The 17,410-nt window shown below is 43.0% G+C and overlaps 1 protein-coding gene across 5 annotated transcripts in view; it reads left to right on the top strand.

Annotated features, from left to right (window-relative positions):
- The window catches only part of CWC22 (CWC22 spliceosome associated protein), a 60,673-nt gene extending 55,745 nt beyond the window's left edge, over positions 1 to 4,928 (top strand). For all 5 annotated transcript variants that reach the window (XM_075933741.2, XM_075933743.2, XM_006119426.5 and 2 more), the window contains one exon: positions 4,056 to 4,928. In XM_075933741.2, coding sequence (XP_075789856.2) covers positions 4,056 to 4,651 — 596 coding nt within the window. In that variant the 3' untranslated portion in view covers positions 4,652 to 4,928. The remainder of the gene's footprint in view (positions 1 to 4,055) is intronic.
- The last annotated feature ends 12,482 nt before the right edge of the window (positions 4,929 to 17,410 follow it).

Here is a 17,410-nt window from a genome sequence, read left to right as displayed (position 1 = left end):
ATAATCAATAAGTAACATTTTTAATCTATTAAACTACTTTCCAAAGCCTCTGTTTTATCTTTATACTCCAGTAGAGCTATAATAATGAAAAATAAAATATAACATGTAAATTCTTACTGAATTCAATCCCTTTGGACTGGTTTTAAACATGCCATCAGAGAGACACCAGCAACCTCTATCTCAGTGTTTCTCAAAGTGATCCATGGACCCACTCTGAGATTGCTGCTACTGGGCCGCTCCGGTTTGTTTACTTACCAGCTCCACAGCCACGGAACCTCAAGGCTCCCATTGGCTGTGGCTCGCCATTTGTAGCCAAAAAGAGCTGTGGGAAGCAGTAGCCCAGGTCGCACTGCTCAATCTCCACATGAGAGGTTATGCAGCTGATGTAAAATGCAAGTTATTTGATCTAAAATAAAAGGTATTCATGTTACGGATCTTAAGCGACTAGTTGCTCTCCCTCTTCCTCCCCACCCCTTGCCTTCATCAGAGAGAGGCAGCAAGGGAGAGGGGGGGAGCAGGATCCGGTACTGCGATAAGAAAGCATAAAAGCCGGTTCCCCCCAGCACCGTCTCCATGAAGAGAAGGGGCAGGGGCGCAGCGGGGAACTGGCAACACTTCCACAGAACTGCCACTGAGAGCGCAGGGCCAGCAGGAGACTCAAACAGTCCTTTGATTGCCCCACACTTCCTGCTTTTGAAATGTATAAGGGCTCTTGTGCATTTCAAAAGCAGAGCCAGCGGGGAGACTGTTTGAGTCCCCTGCTAGCCATGCTCCCGGCGGCATTTCAACCTTTGAAATGTAGCAAGAGCCAGAGGTCCCCTTATTGACTAATCAAATAGTCAATGCAAATTACATCAACTATTCGATTTAGTTGACTAATCTAAATTTAACATCCTTAATTCATGTATCCTTGGTAGATGTGATACTTTCAAAATATAGGAGAGAGAGAGAGAGCTGGCTAGTGTGATACATCAATGCTCAGAGTAAAAAAAACAAAGTTTGTTTTTCACTTGTGTTCTTTATAGTGCTCTTGGTCTTTGTGGATGTTCAGTGCGTATTGTTGATGTGAAGTTTGTATTTTATTTGCAGCTCGTCCTTCAAACCCTTCCTTTAGTGACCAATCACCATAATAGCACTATCCATGATTTTGGAAAAGTCTACCATGTCTGTTTATTCCACTGAATACTAAAAAGATTCTTGATCGATAGATATTGGTAGGCTGGGAAAATAAAATTTGTTTGGAAATCTAGACATTATTTGAAGCTTCGCTTCCCTGTGATATAAATGTAGAACATGCATACCTATTTTTTTAGTGGGATGCAGAGAAAGAGATACACCTTCCAGGTTAGCAACATAATTACCTTTTTTAGCTGTATTGTCATTGCTGCCCTTAAGGAATCATAGCAAAAATAAAAACTTTGCCTACTGACTGTTAAGATTATATCAAGACATATCTAACCCCTTAAAAGAATAAAAATAAGGGTAAAAGACTCTAGCTTTTCTTGCCTCACTCACATTGGCTCAGTGCTATCAGTAACACACTTCTAGCACTCTCTAAGGCTTTTAATTTCAGCTGCAACAGATTCTTAAAGCACTATGTCCTCACTTCTTCAAACTCACTCTGATGCAAAGTCTCAGCACTAATCCCCTAGGCTGCCCTTGACCCCACAATTCCATGTCCCCCTGAAATATGGAACCACCTAAGGCATGGGGCCTGGAGTGCTTGTCCTGAACCACCTTATGGACAAGACAACTCTGGCAAGAGCATATGAGATCACTTTTTTGCACAAAAATGAGCATTTGAACTTGTGAATAGAGTGGGAGCAGGGACTTGGGGAATCACAAGAAAGGCTGCTGGTACTGGTCAGTCTAAGGCAGGATGAAGCTCGTGTTTAGGATTATTTGGTGGTCATAGACTGTGCCTTGGTGCTGTGACCAAACCCAGGGTGCCCACCAGCAGCAACCAGCCATCTGGAAATGGGTCTCGGATTTGCTATCATGTTGCTTCAGTTAAGAGAGTTGAATTGTGATTAAGTGGCCAATTGTTTAGTCGATACAATTTGTATTGACTACACGATTAGTCGATATGGGGGGGCCCCCCACAGAGCTGGAGCTGGCTGGAGTCAGGACTGAACAGTCCCAGCTCAAGCCGGCTCTGGACCACTGTGGCTCTGCATTTTAAATATAATAAGAGCTGTCAAGCTCTTACTACATTTAAAATGCAGAGAGACAGTGTTCTGGACTGGCGTGAGCCGGGACTGCCCGATCCAGGTTGTGCTGGGTCCAGCAGCCCCTGTTCGTGGCAGCCAGAGGTTGCTGCCGTAGGAGCCCCTTCCTGCAGCCAGCTGGGACCACCGTGAAGAGGGTCTGCTTGGTGGCAGCAACCCCTGTCTGCTGGGGAGGGGGGCGGGGACAGCTCCCCATTGGGATCCCCACGGACCAGGGTTGCTGCCATCTCCTCCCCCCCCTACACCTTTGATGGAGGCAGTGGGGAGTAGGAGGGGACTGGCTCCTGTTCCCTCCCCCACCTTACTGACTGTCATACAGAGGTGGGGGGACAGGAAGCGAATAGTCAAGAACTCCATTTGACTACCCAATAAGCATAAGCTTATCAGGTAGTTGAATAATCCACTACTCGCTTCCATCCCATGCTTCAATACCATCCCCTTAGCTCTGTCATGGCATTTTTGTGTTTTCCCTCTCTTTCCACTCAAGATAACTTAAGCAGACCTCAGTCACTTTGGGAATTGAGGGACTTTTCAGGGAGGAGGAGTATGCTAATGGAAGGAATGAGTATGTTAATGCTGATCTCATTGAGGATAAGGATCTGGGACTTCTGAGTTTTCTTCCTAGTTCAGGATAGGTAGTGTGCTCTAGAATGTTAGAATAGTGATCTGAGAGTCAGGACTCCTGGGATCTAGATCTCTGCCACTGACTCTGTGTATTAACCTGGGCATCTGCGTATTGGTCCTGCTTTCTCTAGTCACACCAAGAGTTTGCTTTGCACTAATCATTGTAATAAATACATGTGCTGTATATATGGACACAGTGTGGTCACCAAGAGGGATGGAACTCAGGTCTATCAGCTTCAAAAATGCAAGCCTCTAGCACAGGAGGGCAAAGGAGTATCACGGTATGTCATCAAAGTTTTTATCCTCTCTGTGGGTGGCCACCACATCTGCACAGGTTTGGCTAAAACCTCATACTCTTGCTTCTCCTATGTTCCTTAGCCGTTTAACACAAACTAATTTTGCTTAATGATTGGTAAGGTTTCATCAAAACATTCTCATTGCACTTGGAAGCTTAAAATAGAGGAAATATGATGCTAAGGGAAATTGATGGTTAATCCTTCAATTCTTGAATCAGTACATCTGTTATATTGCCTGTATTTGGGAAGTTTCTTAGCCTTGACAATGTTGAGTTTTCTGGTACGGTTATATTACAGTGAACATTTCATGAAGTTAGAGTAGGTATTTCGTTTTGTTATCTTTTGGAGATACAAGTGGAAGATGTACGTTGGATGGAATGTGAAGACTCCCTTTATTTCCAAACGTTTAAAATTTTGGGTGGGTGCAGTTTGTCCATATGCAATCTTCCTGTCTCTAAATAAAATTGTTTGTGGATTTTTTTGTTATATTAATATACCAAGTGGACATACAGGCCAGTAATTAAACCTAGAAAACAAGGAGATAAATTATGGGGAAATCTTGAGAGCGATAGCCAGTTTACCAGATTTTTTTCCTTAGGTTTCTTTTAGACAGTTTCGTCATTATTTAAACAAAGTGTTAGACTGCCATTTAAAAATAAGACCCTTTTCTTCAATTAATAGAGCTTGGGCAGATTCCGTGAACATGTTTTAGAGAGAGTCACATGGGAGAAAGAAACGTAAAACTCTTCAGTACGTTATTTTGAATTCTGTGGCAAGACAAGCATTTAAGAATATAAAATTTTCACAAAACATTTCTTGCAAAAAATTCTCTAATACTAATTATGCATAATTAATTACACTAAATAAATTTTAAAATAGTTAATTCTCATGTATGCTATACTTTCAGATGCTGCTAGAGTAAAAAGGAAGAAGATGCAAAAGAAAAATAAAGCACTAGATAAAGTTGCCAGGAAAAAACAAAGGAGTAAAAAGAAGCTACTTGAAAAGAAAACAGAAAGGAGACGACAACAGGAAGAGAGACACGAAGTTGAGAGAAAGTCAGAAAGAAATGCTGACGTAAATTTGAGAGATTTAAATAGGAGGGATGATGTATCTAAATATCCCCATGAGAAAGATGATGCAACTGACAGGAACAGTTATCGGAGTGGAAAGGATAGGTATTATGAAAGAAATATGGACTTAGAAAATAAACACAGTAATTCCAAAAAGAAAGCAGAGAGAAGAACTTCTTTCTCTGATAATGATAAAGATAAACACTGGACTAAGGACAATGTACATCACAGTAGGAGAAAAGAAAGGTCAAAATCTAGAGAAAGAAACCGTCATAATTCAAGTCCCAGAGAGGAAGAGGAGCAGGAGAATCGATATCGGAATGGTGCAGAGAAATGCCCAGAGAAATATAGCCGATATTCTGACCAATCTAGAGAATCCAGGAAAAATGAGGACAGACAAAGGGAGAATTCTCCACACAGGCGAAAATAATACTATCCTACTGAGTCTGAAATAAATGTTTTTCTGTGCAGCAAAAACTGTATTTTTAAACCTGTTACTGAACTTTCTTTTAAAAAAGTTTTTGTACAAAGTGCAGTTTGTATTTGTAAAGTTCATTGGATTACTTAGTTTTTAGTGCCACATCTTTTATAATCACTGTATTTGAAGAACCCATTTGTTAAATTTCTTCTTTGGAAGAGCATTTTCATTGAAGAGAGAGAAAGTGAAGCTTGCTTATATTTTGTGAATAAAATAGATTTTCATTTCAGTGAGATCTTGTTTTTAATCAATTTAGCTTTAGATGTTTTATAAATATTGTTTCAGTTATAATATCTAAAAATGCTGCTACTTAGTTTGGTTTAGTAGTTGACAAGCAGAGCTGTCAGATTACTGTACATAGGTGAGAAATTTCATACTTCTTTATAAATAAAACCCTCCATGTTTTATTCTCTTAAGCTGAAAATAAATCCAGCAAATTAAGGAGTCTCAAGTAAAAGTGCATATTACCATTTGGCATAATATGAACACTTTCAAAAAGCTGAGTACAGTTAAAATATCAATTGAAACGATAAGTGATGTCTTTCTGTTTCAGTAAGGCTTATAAGTGTTATGTTCAACTTTTTTCTTCAGTCTCCTTATAAACATATCCACACAGGCAGTGCAGACTGTATAAGTACATATCCAACATGTTCTTCAGTTTGGGGGCTCAGTTAAACTTGAAGGCAGATGTGATCAGAGCCTCTGAGTAATCTGATTCATTATTGATTTTTTTTGTCTTAAGGCATAACAAAATTGCACCAGTAAACAACAGAATTTGAAGCTTTAGAGACTTGTTTTTATATTACTTTTTAAAGTGTTTTCTTCTAGAAGATTTTAGTTTCTTGGACCAGCCTCTCTTAGCTTGCTTATAAAGATGTTCTCCACATAATTATCAAGTCCACGAAACGTTATCTTCAGCCAGAAACAGTAGTTGTAGCAACAGTTAGTACAAATCTGAGAGACCCAAAATAGAGCAGACGGTTAGATAAATATATTTTTATCACCTGAGAAAACAAAATAAGCTGGTAAACGTTGCTCTGCCCTTTGATACAAGGTATATAAAGAAATATTTGAAGATACTAATGTAGGCAGGAGAGTTATACAAAGTATAATTTGAGTCAGTTCTATCGCTTGCCCTCACTGCTATTACTGACATTTCTCCCTGACCTTTTTTTACAGAATGAACTAAAAACAAGTTGCTGTGAATATGAAAACTCATTTTTCAATAGTCTCAAATCTTTGTTTTATTGCCTTGAACTTGGAATCCCACTGAAAAGATTAATTCTGAAAGTATGCTTGTAACAGTAGAATTCCAATTGGTGATTATCATTGTGTTTTCATCAACTCTCCACAGTATGCTGAGTCATAATTACCTTTTCTTCGTTATAATTGTTTGGACATGCTTATTTGTTACTACACCACATTTTTCCAAATTTTGCAATGATGCTCCACTATGTTAAGGGTCTCCTAACATTCACATTATAAACCCTTATTTTTGCATGCTGAACATCAGTTAATAAAGCCTTAAAAGGCACTTGAATAAGACTAATACATAAAATACATTTATTCTCTATTTCTAAAAAAAATTCTTTGGCATATGAATCAAGAAGTGCCAGCATAAACTGTGGTATTGCTATATTTGTAATTGTTTTTACTGTTTAATAAAAATACTATGCTATCTGCTAAATAGAGCAACATTAGCTATTGTTGTGATTACATCCAATCTGTATTTGAAATGAAGATGGCTTTTACAAAGAGAAATGCATTGCTGTTCAGCAGAAATGCGAACATTTTACAATCTCCTTTGCAAAAGATTTTTTCAAGATGAGCCTTTGGCTTCAATTTAGTTCCAGTTTCTTTTTATGGGAGTGTTTTTCATAAATCATTTCTCTCTACTTTTAAAATAAACAAGCTGTTTTTATTAAACAAAAAAGTGTTCCCATTTTGTGGAGGAGTGCAGTTGTTACACAGGAGAACTAGAGCATATCTGATGTCAGTTCTTTGGTATCACCATTTTGTTGCTGCCCATGAATCAAAGGATGGCTATTTCCATTTCCCTAGATATGGAATTACATTAACTCAGTTTTAAGCAGAATACCAATCTTGCTGTTAAAAATAAGCCTCTGGTTAACTATTGAGAAGATATTATTGTTTAAAAATAACCAATATATGTCTTTTGCGATATATAATTTTACCAAGTGATTCCTGCAGCAAGCTCAGAACTTCTGGTTGAGTTAGAGCATCTATTTTAGAAAGACATCCAATCTTGCTTTAAAGACTTAAGAAAATAAACCAAATGTTTTCCAGACCTTGAAGTTGAGTGCGATGAAAACTTAATGCATTACAGTGCATGGAGTGAGAACACAATATGTACATTTTTGCTAAATACATTAGTGGCCATTTAAAGGTAATATAAGATATGTTTTTAGTGGTTCACTTATTTGACACAAGGGCCAAGATCCATAAAACTATATAGGCATCTAACGCCCAATTGTACACTGACCTATAAAACTGCTAAACCCTGTAGGGAGGTTGACAAATGCCTTTCATGTCGACGGCGGAGTGTCCAGACTACCGCGCTGAGCCGACAAACAGCTGTTGTCAGAGGCATGTAGTCTAAACGTACCCTTAGTGACTCATGTGGAAGCTATCTGAAGTGCCTGGGGGAATCTGACATAAAAGTGTATCTGTAAGAACTTTCATCCCAGGATCCCAAAAAACAGAGACTCTCCATCCAGCCTCAGAGACAGTTCTTAGCATTTCAGTCTTGGTGCAACCTAATAGATTCCCAGGCTTTACCTGGCTCCACTTGATTGGTTGCCCCCCCCCCCCAAAAAAAATCTAAAAAGTAGGACCCAGCACCAAGCAAGGAACAAAGAGCATCAGGTCCAGGACCTAAGTGATCCTGTTTAAGCTGCTTACCCATGCCAGAGCCTCGAGGGGGACATATGCCCTAGGGAACCTCCTAACCCTCCAAGGGACCTGCCACTGATTTTTGGGGAGCAGTAGGGGACCTAGACTTATGGGAGTCAACATGTTCCCAGCTCCTGGCACCCATAGAGCAAAGGGCTATCCCAGTGCACCTGGCACTGCAGGCAGCGAGGGACCCAGCATAGGCTGGCTTGGAGGGCAAGCCAGTCAGGAGAGCCCCCCAGAAGGTAAGTGAACACCACTGTTCTCCAGAGCTGACGCAAAGTTCTTTGCTGCCGTGTTTCTGGTCTCCACATCAGCCCAGGTCTCTTGTTCACTACCACAGACGTCTGGCACTGCACTTGGTCTCTGCCCTCTTATGGAGACTTGCCCAGAGGGAAGTGCCAGTCAGCACCAGTCATCCACATGCTGACCCTCCATGCTAACAATCTCTGATGCTCCCCCTGCCTACACCCAGCACTGGTCTGCCTATTTAAGGCACCTTCAGCCACAGCAAGTTATTTGTGAGAATTGGGGATCAATGGACCCACCATGGTCACCAGAGGAGGATTCCTCTAGTGTGGAGAGGGAGTTCAGCCCCTTGCTGAGAGAGCACCATCGTGACTGGGCTCTCAAGGATGTGTGTGTGTCTCCTCAATGTCATTTTTTGGTTTGGAATGAGTCAGGTACCCAGCTGATATAGGAAAGAATTTAGGCACCTGAGTTGCCTGACTCCGGGAGTCAGGTTTCTGGCAGTGGCTTGCTAGTAGAGAGACACTCTTAGTTGCCTCCCTACAGCCCAGATTTTGTCATCTATCCTCTTGACTTGGTGAGGCCAGACTGAAGATGCATTCATTCCTTTTATCAACATCTACCATTAGCTCTCTCTGGTGGCTTACCATCTCTCATGCTGGCTTTCGTGGATCATATTGAGATGCGCCTCTCTCCCCATTCATGATGTGATTTTCTGTGGACCTAAAAGCTAGGCACTGCAAAGTTCAGTGATGCAATACCCAGATCTTTTTGTGGATGCAGCCCTAAATTCCAAATAATATTTGGTTTGTGATGATCATTTACAGAAGTATTGTAGTTTTAAGTGTGTTTGAATTTATCTGTAACTGGCTTCGTCTAGACTGGCCACTTGAATTTCCGCAAGAACACTGACGATCTAATATAAGATTGTCAGTGTTCTTGCGGAAATACTATGCTGCTCCCGTTCTGGCAAAAGCCCTCTTGCGCAAATGCTTTTGCGCAAGAGGGCCGGTGTAGCCAATGCAGTATTGTTTTGTGCAAAAAAGCCCCGATTGCGAAAATGGCGATCGGGGCTTTCTTGCACAAAACCGCGTCTAGATTGGTACGGACGCTTTTCCACAAAAAGTGCTTTTGCGGAAAAGCGTCCGTGCCAATCTAGACGCTCTTTTCCGCAAATGCTTTTAACAGAAGAACTTTTCCGTTAAAAGCATCTACAGAAAATCATGCCAGTCTAGATGTAGCCCCTATGTAATAAAAATAAAACTTATGTTCAATGTACAATTTCAGGTCACCTTACATGCGACAGAATTATTTGTCTGGGCATCAATGTTTATTCAAGTGATATAATAAGGGTAATAATAGGATGATATGCAAGATGTAAAACCGAAGGCAAAGGTTACTCAAACATTTAAATATTCAGCAGCACACACTGATTTACTTTCATTGCATTATCACTGTGTTTGTGGGCCAGTTTTCTAGCTTAAATGCAGTCATTATTGGCCCCTTGTTAATTGTAAACAAAAGAGCTGTTCATTTTCAGAACAAAGACATTTATTTAGCAAGGCCTTTCTCAGGTGAGTATCCATCTGCCAATTTGATTCACATGCTGATAGGGTTGGCCCACTTTCAGTTTCATCTAATGCATGCAAATTTCTTTCTTCCGGCACTTTCACAGTTGGTGCCTGTTTTCTTCCATATTCTCTCTCTCCAGCAGAGCTTCTGCTCTCATTTTTTATTCTCTTTTTACTTGCTTATTAATACAAAATATTTCATCTCCGAGAAAGGACCTTCTCAAAATGCATAAATCCAAATGAGAACCTGCCCCTCCATGAGTCGGATTGGATCACCCTGGGATAAACATTCCAACAGCAAGATGAGCCTCTAATAATAATAAACCCAGAAAGACAAACACAGCAAGAAACTAGTTGCTCTCCTGGAATATGTCACAACACTTACACAGTCCCTACAAAAAGATTAGGAGGTACCTGTTTTAACCCTCAGTATCGCTGTGGTCTGTATAATAACATCTAACTATCATACTGCTCTGAACACATCTAACAGAAGGGATATCAGAACTTTCTCGGTATGGTGGTGTTTTTTAAAAAATTTTTTTATTAAATTATGGTTTTTGTGACTATTTTCTCTTGATTCCGCTACATGGTGGGAAGGCAGAGATTCTGATCTAACAATAACTTTGGCACTTGACTGCTTTGGCTGTTCAGTAGAACTCAATCAATGAGCCACCAACTAAAGGAAAGTACTAGAACCAAAATGGCAGAAACGAGAAGTTTTTCCTGGCATTTTATTAAGCATTGCTAACTTGATTTGGAGATACAAATAGTTCTTGCAACTATATTTTTTGTAGCAACAACTTATCCCTTCTGAGAACCATGGGTAAGCCAATGGTATTTTCCTAGTTTTCCAAATACCCATTAAATTTCAGTGTAACCTTGGCCTTAGTTTGGGACTTGGGAATTTTGTTTTTTCTCCCTGTCAGTAAGCCTTAGATCAGGGCTTCTCAACCCATGGCCTCTTTGTGGCGTGTGGTGCAGTTTGGGCTTACCCAGGGCTCAACACGTGGCCTGCGGTGGGAGGCAAAACAAAAAAGTAGTCAATATAATGGTCTTCTGTTGATGTGCATTTTAGTAGTTAAATTCCTAGACTGTCATTGCTCATTAAAAGTGCTGTGATATGGATGGAAACAGGGTGAATATTGCATTTTATTACTATCAGCAGAACTTTGTGTTGTGTAGTCTTGCCTTAATCTTTGTATTCATGCCCGTCAGTGTGAAAGAAGCTATTTGCATATATTTGCAGGCATATACAACCACACTTAAGTTGCAGCCCTCGGCATGTGCGGTATCATTGTGGCCCCTGGAGCTTCTAAAGTTGAGCAGCCCTGCCTTAGATGATCTAGGGCTGTTAAGCTGTCTTCTCTCTGCATATCTATCCATTATACTACTTGGCATCCAGCAATGCATGTGGAACTAATGCACAGTGTATCCAGGCTCATTCCTCAACTCCTGTTATGGAATGGAACATAGATATGTAGTATTTGGAGCATAGGCATGTGCAGCACATTTCATTAGGGTGTGCACCCAAAGAATTTTTTTAAATGCACTTTGACCCCCATTGGCCACACCCCTGAGCCCCATTGGCCACACCTCTGGAGGTAACATTCTCAAGGCAAGATGGATACATGACCAGAAGTGAAAGATGTCATGTGACGCCCCCCCTGGACTTTTCCCACCATCCTCCTACCAATAGGGATTAATTTGCCCCCTCATGCAACTATCCTGTAATTGCATTAACTCAACGTGTGTGACATTAACTCGGAGGCGGAGAGGCTGGGGGAAGTGTTCCCTCTAAGAGTTTCCTCCCATGAGCAGAATGAATTTTGTCTTGTGCACCAGTACTCTGAGTTCATGTGGCTTGTTTGGATGTGCCACTGTGGCATCCAAGTTATTAATACATATCTCAAACCTCTACCTTTTCCCTCTGCTGCCATGTCTCCTCCTCTTGCTCCATCAGCTCCCCGGTGCCTGCTGCCCCCAACCCCTCACCCTCCTCTGCTGTTCTGACTCCTGCCCTTCTCACTGCCCTCAGCCTTCCTGAGACCTGACCCCCTCCACCAGCCCTTCTCTCCCTCCTGTGCCCACTCCTCCAGTAGCCCCACTCTGATCATGTGACCTACCCCTCCTCATCCCCTCTCCTAACACCTTCCTCTACATACCTGCCCTGCTGCTCTTCTCTGGTGCTGGTCCCTCCCCTGCAGGTCTCTGCCCTTCTGCTTCACCCCCAGAATCCCCTGGCACCTGCACCGTCCCTTACTCCTGCACCCTCCTGGTGCCTCCCCCTTCCCTCACTGTCCGTGTCCCCTTTGCCCTCTTTTTCCCTGATGCCCCCCCACCCTCTGCCCCCGTCCCTTCATGCCTCTTTGCCCTCACACAACTTGCTCCATCCCTGCCTTCCTCATGCCCACCCCTTCTTTCAAGCCTTCTCCCAGAACCTCCCTCTCCCACCTCTAGCTCCCAATGCCCTTAACCCCTCCTCTCCCAGCATCACCCTTTCCCCCTCCCACTGATACCTCCCCTCCTGCCCTTTTCCTCATTGTCTCCACTTGGCCCCCTGGCATTTGTGTCTCCTCTACCCTGTCCCTTGGTGCCTTCCCCTTTCTTCTCCTGACTTGCCCCCTCCCTCTCCCACTCCTTCCTCTTATTTTTCCCCCCTTTCCCCTCCTCCCTTATTTTTCCCCCTTCTCTTACCTTACTTTCAGCTTTTGGCTTCCAGCTTGTGGGGCTGGAATCAGAGTCAGCCCAAACTACAGGCTGGCCAGGCCATAGCCCAGGGCGCCTCAGGAGCGCTGCGTGGTGCTGCCGGGCCGGGCGGGGGCACCCCTGGGGGGGCCATGTGGTGCTGCCGGGCCGGGTGGGGGTGCTCCTGGGGGGCCACACAATGCTGCTGTGCCGGGCAGAGCAGGGGCGCCTCAGGGGGGGCCACGTGGTGGAGCTGGGCTGGGTGGGGGCACCTCAGGGGGGCTGCGCAGTGCTGCTGCTGGGGCGGGGTAGGGACCCCGGCTGCAAAAATGGCTTGTGCTATATAGTCGGGCCCCAGCTGCCTCTGGAGCTGAGCAGCATGGTTTTAAAGTCCCAAACATGATATCAGCCATGCCTGGGCATCTCCCCTCTCACCTGTTGCGCAGCGTTTGAGGATGCCGCGCATGCGCTCTCTCTGCCCCACAGTGTTCCGTAGATGGCCGCGGGGAATTTAAAATGAGGGGCTGCGGTGCCCCATTACAAATCCCCTTTTAATAGGCCCAAGACATTAGGGTGTGCCTGGACACACCCGGCACACCCCGTGCGCATGGCTATGATTTGGAGTGATATTAAGAAACAGTGGAGTCTTACCTACAGTGGATTTCTCCACTGTAAACTGACACATAGAATCATAGAATACTAGAACTGGAAGGGACCTTGAGAGATCAAGTCCAGTCCCTGCCCTCACAGCAGGACCAAGCACCATCAGGCTTTTTGGATCACAGTGGTGTTGGGATCAGGATGATGTATGTATGTCTTATCTGATTCAGAAAATCTACCCCCAGGTTTAACTGTATATATTACCTAGACACCTGTTTGTATATGCCTATCAAACCATTCCATCAGCCTTTTCATAAGGTCTTCTACATACTTCGTCAAAAATCTGAGGCATGCTGGATATTGGCTCTCAATGATCTTTCATGGTATATATGGTTGTGACTACTTTCTTCCACTATTTGATCTGAGGAAGTGGGTCTGGCCCACGAAAGCTCATCATCTAATAAACCATCTTGTTAGTCTTTAAAGTGCTACATTGTCCTGCATTTTGCTTCAACTACCCCAGACTAACACGGCTACATTTCTATCACTGATCTTTCATGGATATTACTTATTTTCACACATGACTGGATCAGGGCAGATAATCTTTACCTGTGAAATCAGAAAATATTTGGATGAAGCTGCGGGACTGAATCTGTCCCAGATGGTTTTGAAGGAAGGATCAGGTAAGCAGTTGACTATCTTTTTTTGTGTCTGAATTTACAGGCAATAAATTATCTTCCAAAAATGGATGTAATTGAATGTCTTGTCTCAGGATAGTATATGGGTTCACCACACTATCACATTAAAAGCCTTTGCTGAATTTCTACCATTGTTCACTGTAGAGGCGGTAGGGTATGTCAATTTAAAGTAACCAGAGAATTCAAAGTCCATAGGGACGAGTTCTTCTTTGATTGTCTTTGGTATTCATGGTTATCAGTTCTGCCTTCTAAACATAATTTTTGTCACAGTTTTGGGTATATCTGCGTTATTGGCACTGTTATCCCTATCTTCAAGTCTGAAAACGACTACTGAAATAGCGTGACAACTCAATTCTATTTAGGCTATAAAGGTATCTGACTACTAGTAATTTAGGCCCAAAATTTAGACTTGGTTAAAAATAATTTTAAAACCTAATATATATATATAAAGGTATCAAGAATTTCTAAAAAAATTTTACTCAGAACTCTTTTGGTGAATATTGAAATAATTCCCGTAGTGTTTTGAACTTTGTGCATTGCAGCATTATGCTACTGCATGGAAAAGTGAAAATGACTTAGAGGGCTTGTCTAGTTTCAATCCAAGCTAAATAAAATGTGCAAATAGAAAGATAAGGTGGGTGAGGTAATATGTTCTACTGGGACAATTTAGGTTGGTGTATGTGAGAGAGAAAAGCTTTTGAGCCACATAGAGTTCTTTCAAGTTAATTCTGTGTGGCTTAAGAGCTTGTCTCTTTCACTAACAGAAACTGGTCCACTAAAAGATATTACTTGACCTCTCTAATATCTTGGGACTTGCACAGCTATAACTGCACTGCATTGCACAAAAGAATACTTATTACAAAGTAAATTGGATTTTGAAAATTCTCTCTTGCAACAAAGAATTAATATTGCAGGTAAGGAGTTTTGTATGCCAAAGCTTGTTTTTTAACCTGAAAGAGTCCTATTTAAATTCATTTTGGATTTTGAGAATGATCCTTCTTTCAACATTTGAATGTGATGAACCTTCTAGAATAGCTAATTATGCATCCGATCCCACCACAAAAAATGGTGGTTAGGGTGGAGTATTTTTTCATAACTCCAAAAAAGATTTAGTGCATGCCTATCATTAAGTTTCCTTGTGCAGTTTTGCAGATATAAAAGAAAGCTACAGTCAGAATTTTGTTTACAATGCTCAAACTGTTTCAGATCCTTTTCTGTTCTAAGAAAATGTAACAAACCATAATGCTTCAAAGAATTTTAAAGCATAAATGTGACATTTAGTGATGTTATTTTATCAGGAAATGTAACTGACTTCTGTTATTTTCTAGTAACTTCTATATATTTTTAATCACAATAGTTTTCCCTTTGGAGGATTAAGTTAACTAGTAATTTTTCTTAAATATATTCTTAATAGTTAAAAATTACTTTTGATTTCCAATGCAAAAACATCATGGCAATACAAATTAAATTTACACACATAATTAAACTAATTCTATTTTAAAGAAACACATTGTACTATTCTTAGGTTGAAAGTATGTAACTTTGCACCAATCAATATACAGGCAGTCCCCGACTTACGTGGATCCGACTTATGTCGGATCCGCACTTACGAACGGGGCTTTCTCGCCCCGGAGCTCACAGGCAGCGGTCAGCCACCTCGAGCTCCGGGGCGAGAAAAGCTGCTCCCGGTGCCCCTGGTCTGCTGGGGACCGTCTCCAGCAGACCAGGGGCATCGGGAGCAAACCCGCAGCAGCGGCGGTTTCCCGCGCTTCTGAGGCTTTGCCAGAGGCTTTGCCAGAGACCGTCTCCAGCAGACCAGGGACACAGCGAGCGAACCCGCAGCAGCGGTGGGGTCCCGCGCTTCTGAGGCTTTGCTCTGGCAAAGCCTCAGAAGTGAGGGACCCCGCCGCTGCTGCGGGTTTGCTCGCTGTGCCCCATGTCTGCTGGGGACCGTCTCCAGCAGACCAGGGACACCGCGAGCAAACCCGTAGCAGCGGGGGGTCCCGCGCTTCTGAGGCTTTGCTCTGGCAAAGCCTCAGAAGCGCGGGGACCCCGCCGCAGCTGCAGGTTTGCTCCCGGTGCCCCTGGTCTGCTGGGGACCGTCTCCAGCAAACCAGGGGCACCGGGAGCAAAGTGGTCCGGCGCAAGAGCAAAGCCTCAGAGGCGAGGCACCCCCCCGCTGCCGCTTTGCTCCCTGTGTCACTGGTCTGCTGGGGGGGGGGGGGGGGCGCAGCTAGTGTGCCCCCCCCCCCAGCAGACCAGGCATTTGTTGTGGACCCTGGGGCAGAGCAGCTGGGGCGCTGCCGGTTGGTCCCGCAGCGCCGCTCTGGGCACTACTGGACCAACCCGGCAGCACCCCAACTGCTCTGCCCCAGGTGTCCCCAAGTCAGCCGTTGCTGAAACTGACCAGCGCTGACTACAGGAAGCCCGAGGCACAGTTGCTCCGCCCCGGGCTTCCTGGAATCAGCTGCTGATCAGTTTCAGCAGCAGCTGACTTGGGGTTCTTAAGTTGAATCTGGCTGAATCTGGACGCCAGTTCCGACTTACATACAGATTCAACTTAAGAACTAACCTACAGTCTCTATCTTGTACACAACCCGGGGACTGCCTGTACTACTTTGCATACTAGAAAAGCTAAAGTAACTTTCTAAGTAATCTGTTTTACAGTTAGTTTTCCTTTTTATATTTTCCCTTAGCAAGTCTGTAATTTGGCTTGGAGTACAGTCGGGATTTCTTTTCCTGTTTGCTTCTGATGACTATCATTGTGCATTTTCTACAAAGTACTTTAAAATAAAAAAAAGCAAAATTGAACCCTTGGTGTGCATTGGGAAAACCTATTTCTTAAAGCCCAAAAGAACGGAAGCCATTAAAAATATTGCCACGTCTTGAGCCTAACTCTACAAACCTTTAATATCTGTTTTCCTTTTAAATATCTTATAAAAATTAAAATGATGACCAACCACCTCTCTGTGGCCAGAAAATAAATCACTAATTTAAAAAACAAAAAAGAACCCCAAAACCACAAGACTACACAAAGAGATTTCACCTTTTAATTAATAAGGGCTCATGGCAGGTAAGCAAAGTGAAAACCTCCAAATCTTTCCTACCTGATACCCTTGACAGAAGAACATCCATGAAATGCTAGTAGGTTTTTAGCTCACTTGACTGCTACAATTGTTGCTTTTTTGCTTACTTGAAATGTGCATTTGGCTTTTTTCAATAGTTTACTCCCATTAGAGGTGCTTTATGCTTAAAACCCCCATGTTGATTTTTGGTAGTTAATTTCAGCAGCTCCTCATCCACTTTTGAATTATTATGTAGAATTATTACTAGTAATTATTTTTGTTTTAGAATAAACTTCCCTATTCTAAAGGATAGGATTTTTGATACATCTAATATATCAAGGCGAATGTTTGTATGTTTGTGCTGTAATATCTTGGACACTATAAGAGCTACCGCAACCAAACTTTGCATGGGATAACCTTTCATTGAGGAGAAGGTTTTTAGGTACTTTTGGACCCGATCGGGCCCAAGCTCAATCTGTAAAAATCAAAAAGTAACCTGCCACACTGCGCTGCAGGAGTCGTCCTGCCCACCCTAGGTCCCGTGCCCGCCGCCTGTGACCCCCAGTGCTGTCAGGGACTCACCCCCTTCCACCCATGAGGTTACATAAGCAACCCTCTCCCCCCCCCCCGCTCCCTACACCAGCACACAGTGCCCTGACCCCCACACGTACAATCGCTCGGGCATCCGCTCTGCCCCACGCGGCACCTGCAGCCCCGGGCATGAGATGGGACGTCCCTCCTGTGTGTAACCTCCCCTCCACTCACGGTCGCACACCTCCCCATCCACCCACCCCCAGGGATGATGCGGACCTATATTTTAATCCCTATAGTAATCAGTGCAACTTTCCTACCATTTGAAAAAAGATAATGGACTACCGTTTTTCTACATTTTGTTCCTCCAGTTCCCTGAGCAACGCCGGGTAACTCCAG

The sequence above is a fragment of the Pelodiscus sinensis genome, chromosome 7, assembly GCF_052426305.1.
Source record: "Pelodiscus sinensis isolate ZL-2025 chromosome 7, ASM5242630v1, whole genome shotgun sequence".
NCBI lineage: Eukaryota > Metazoa > Chordata > Testudines > Trionychidae > Pelodiscus > Pelodiscus sinensis.
Note: the sequence above shows the minus strand (reverse complement) of the source record. Positions and strands in the feature narration are given on the sequence as shown.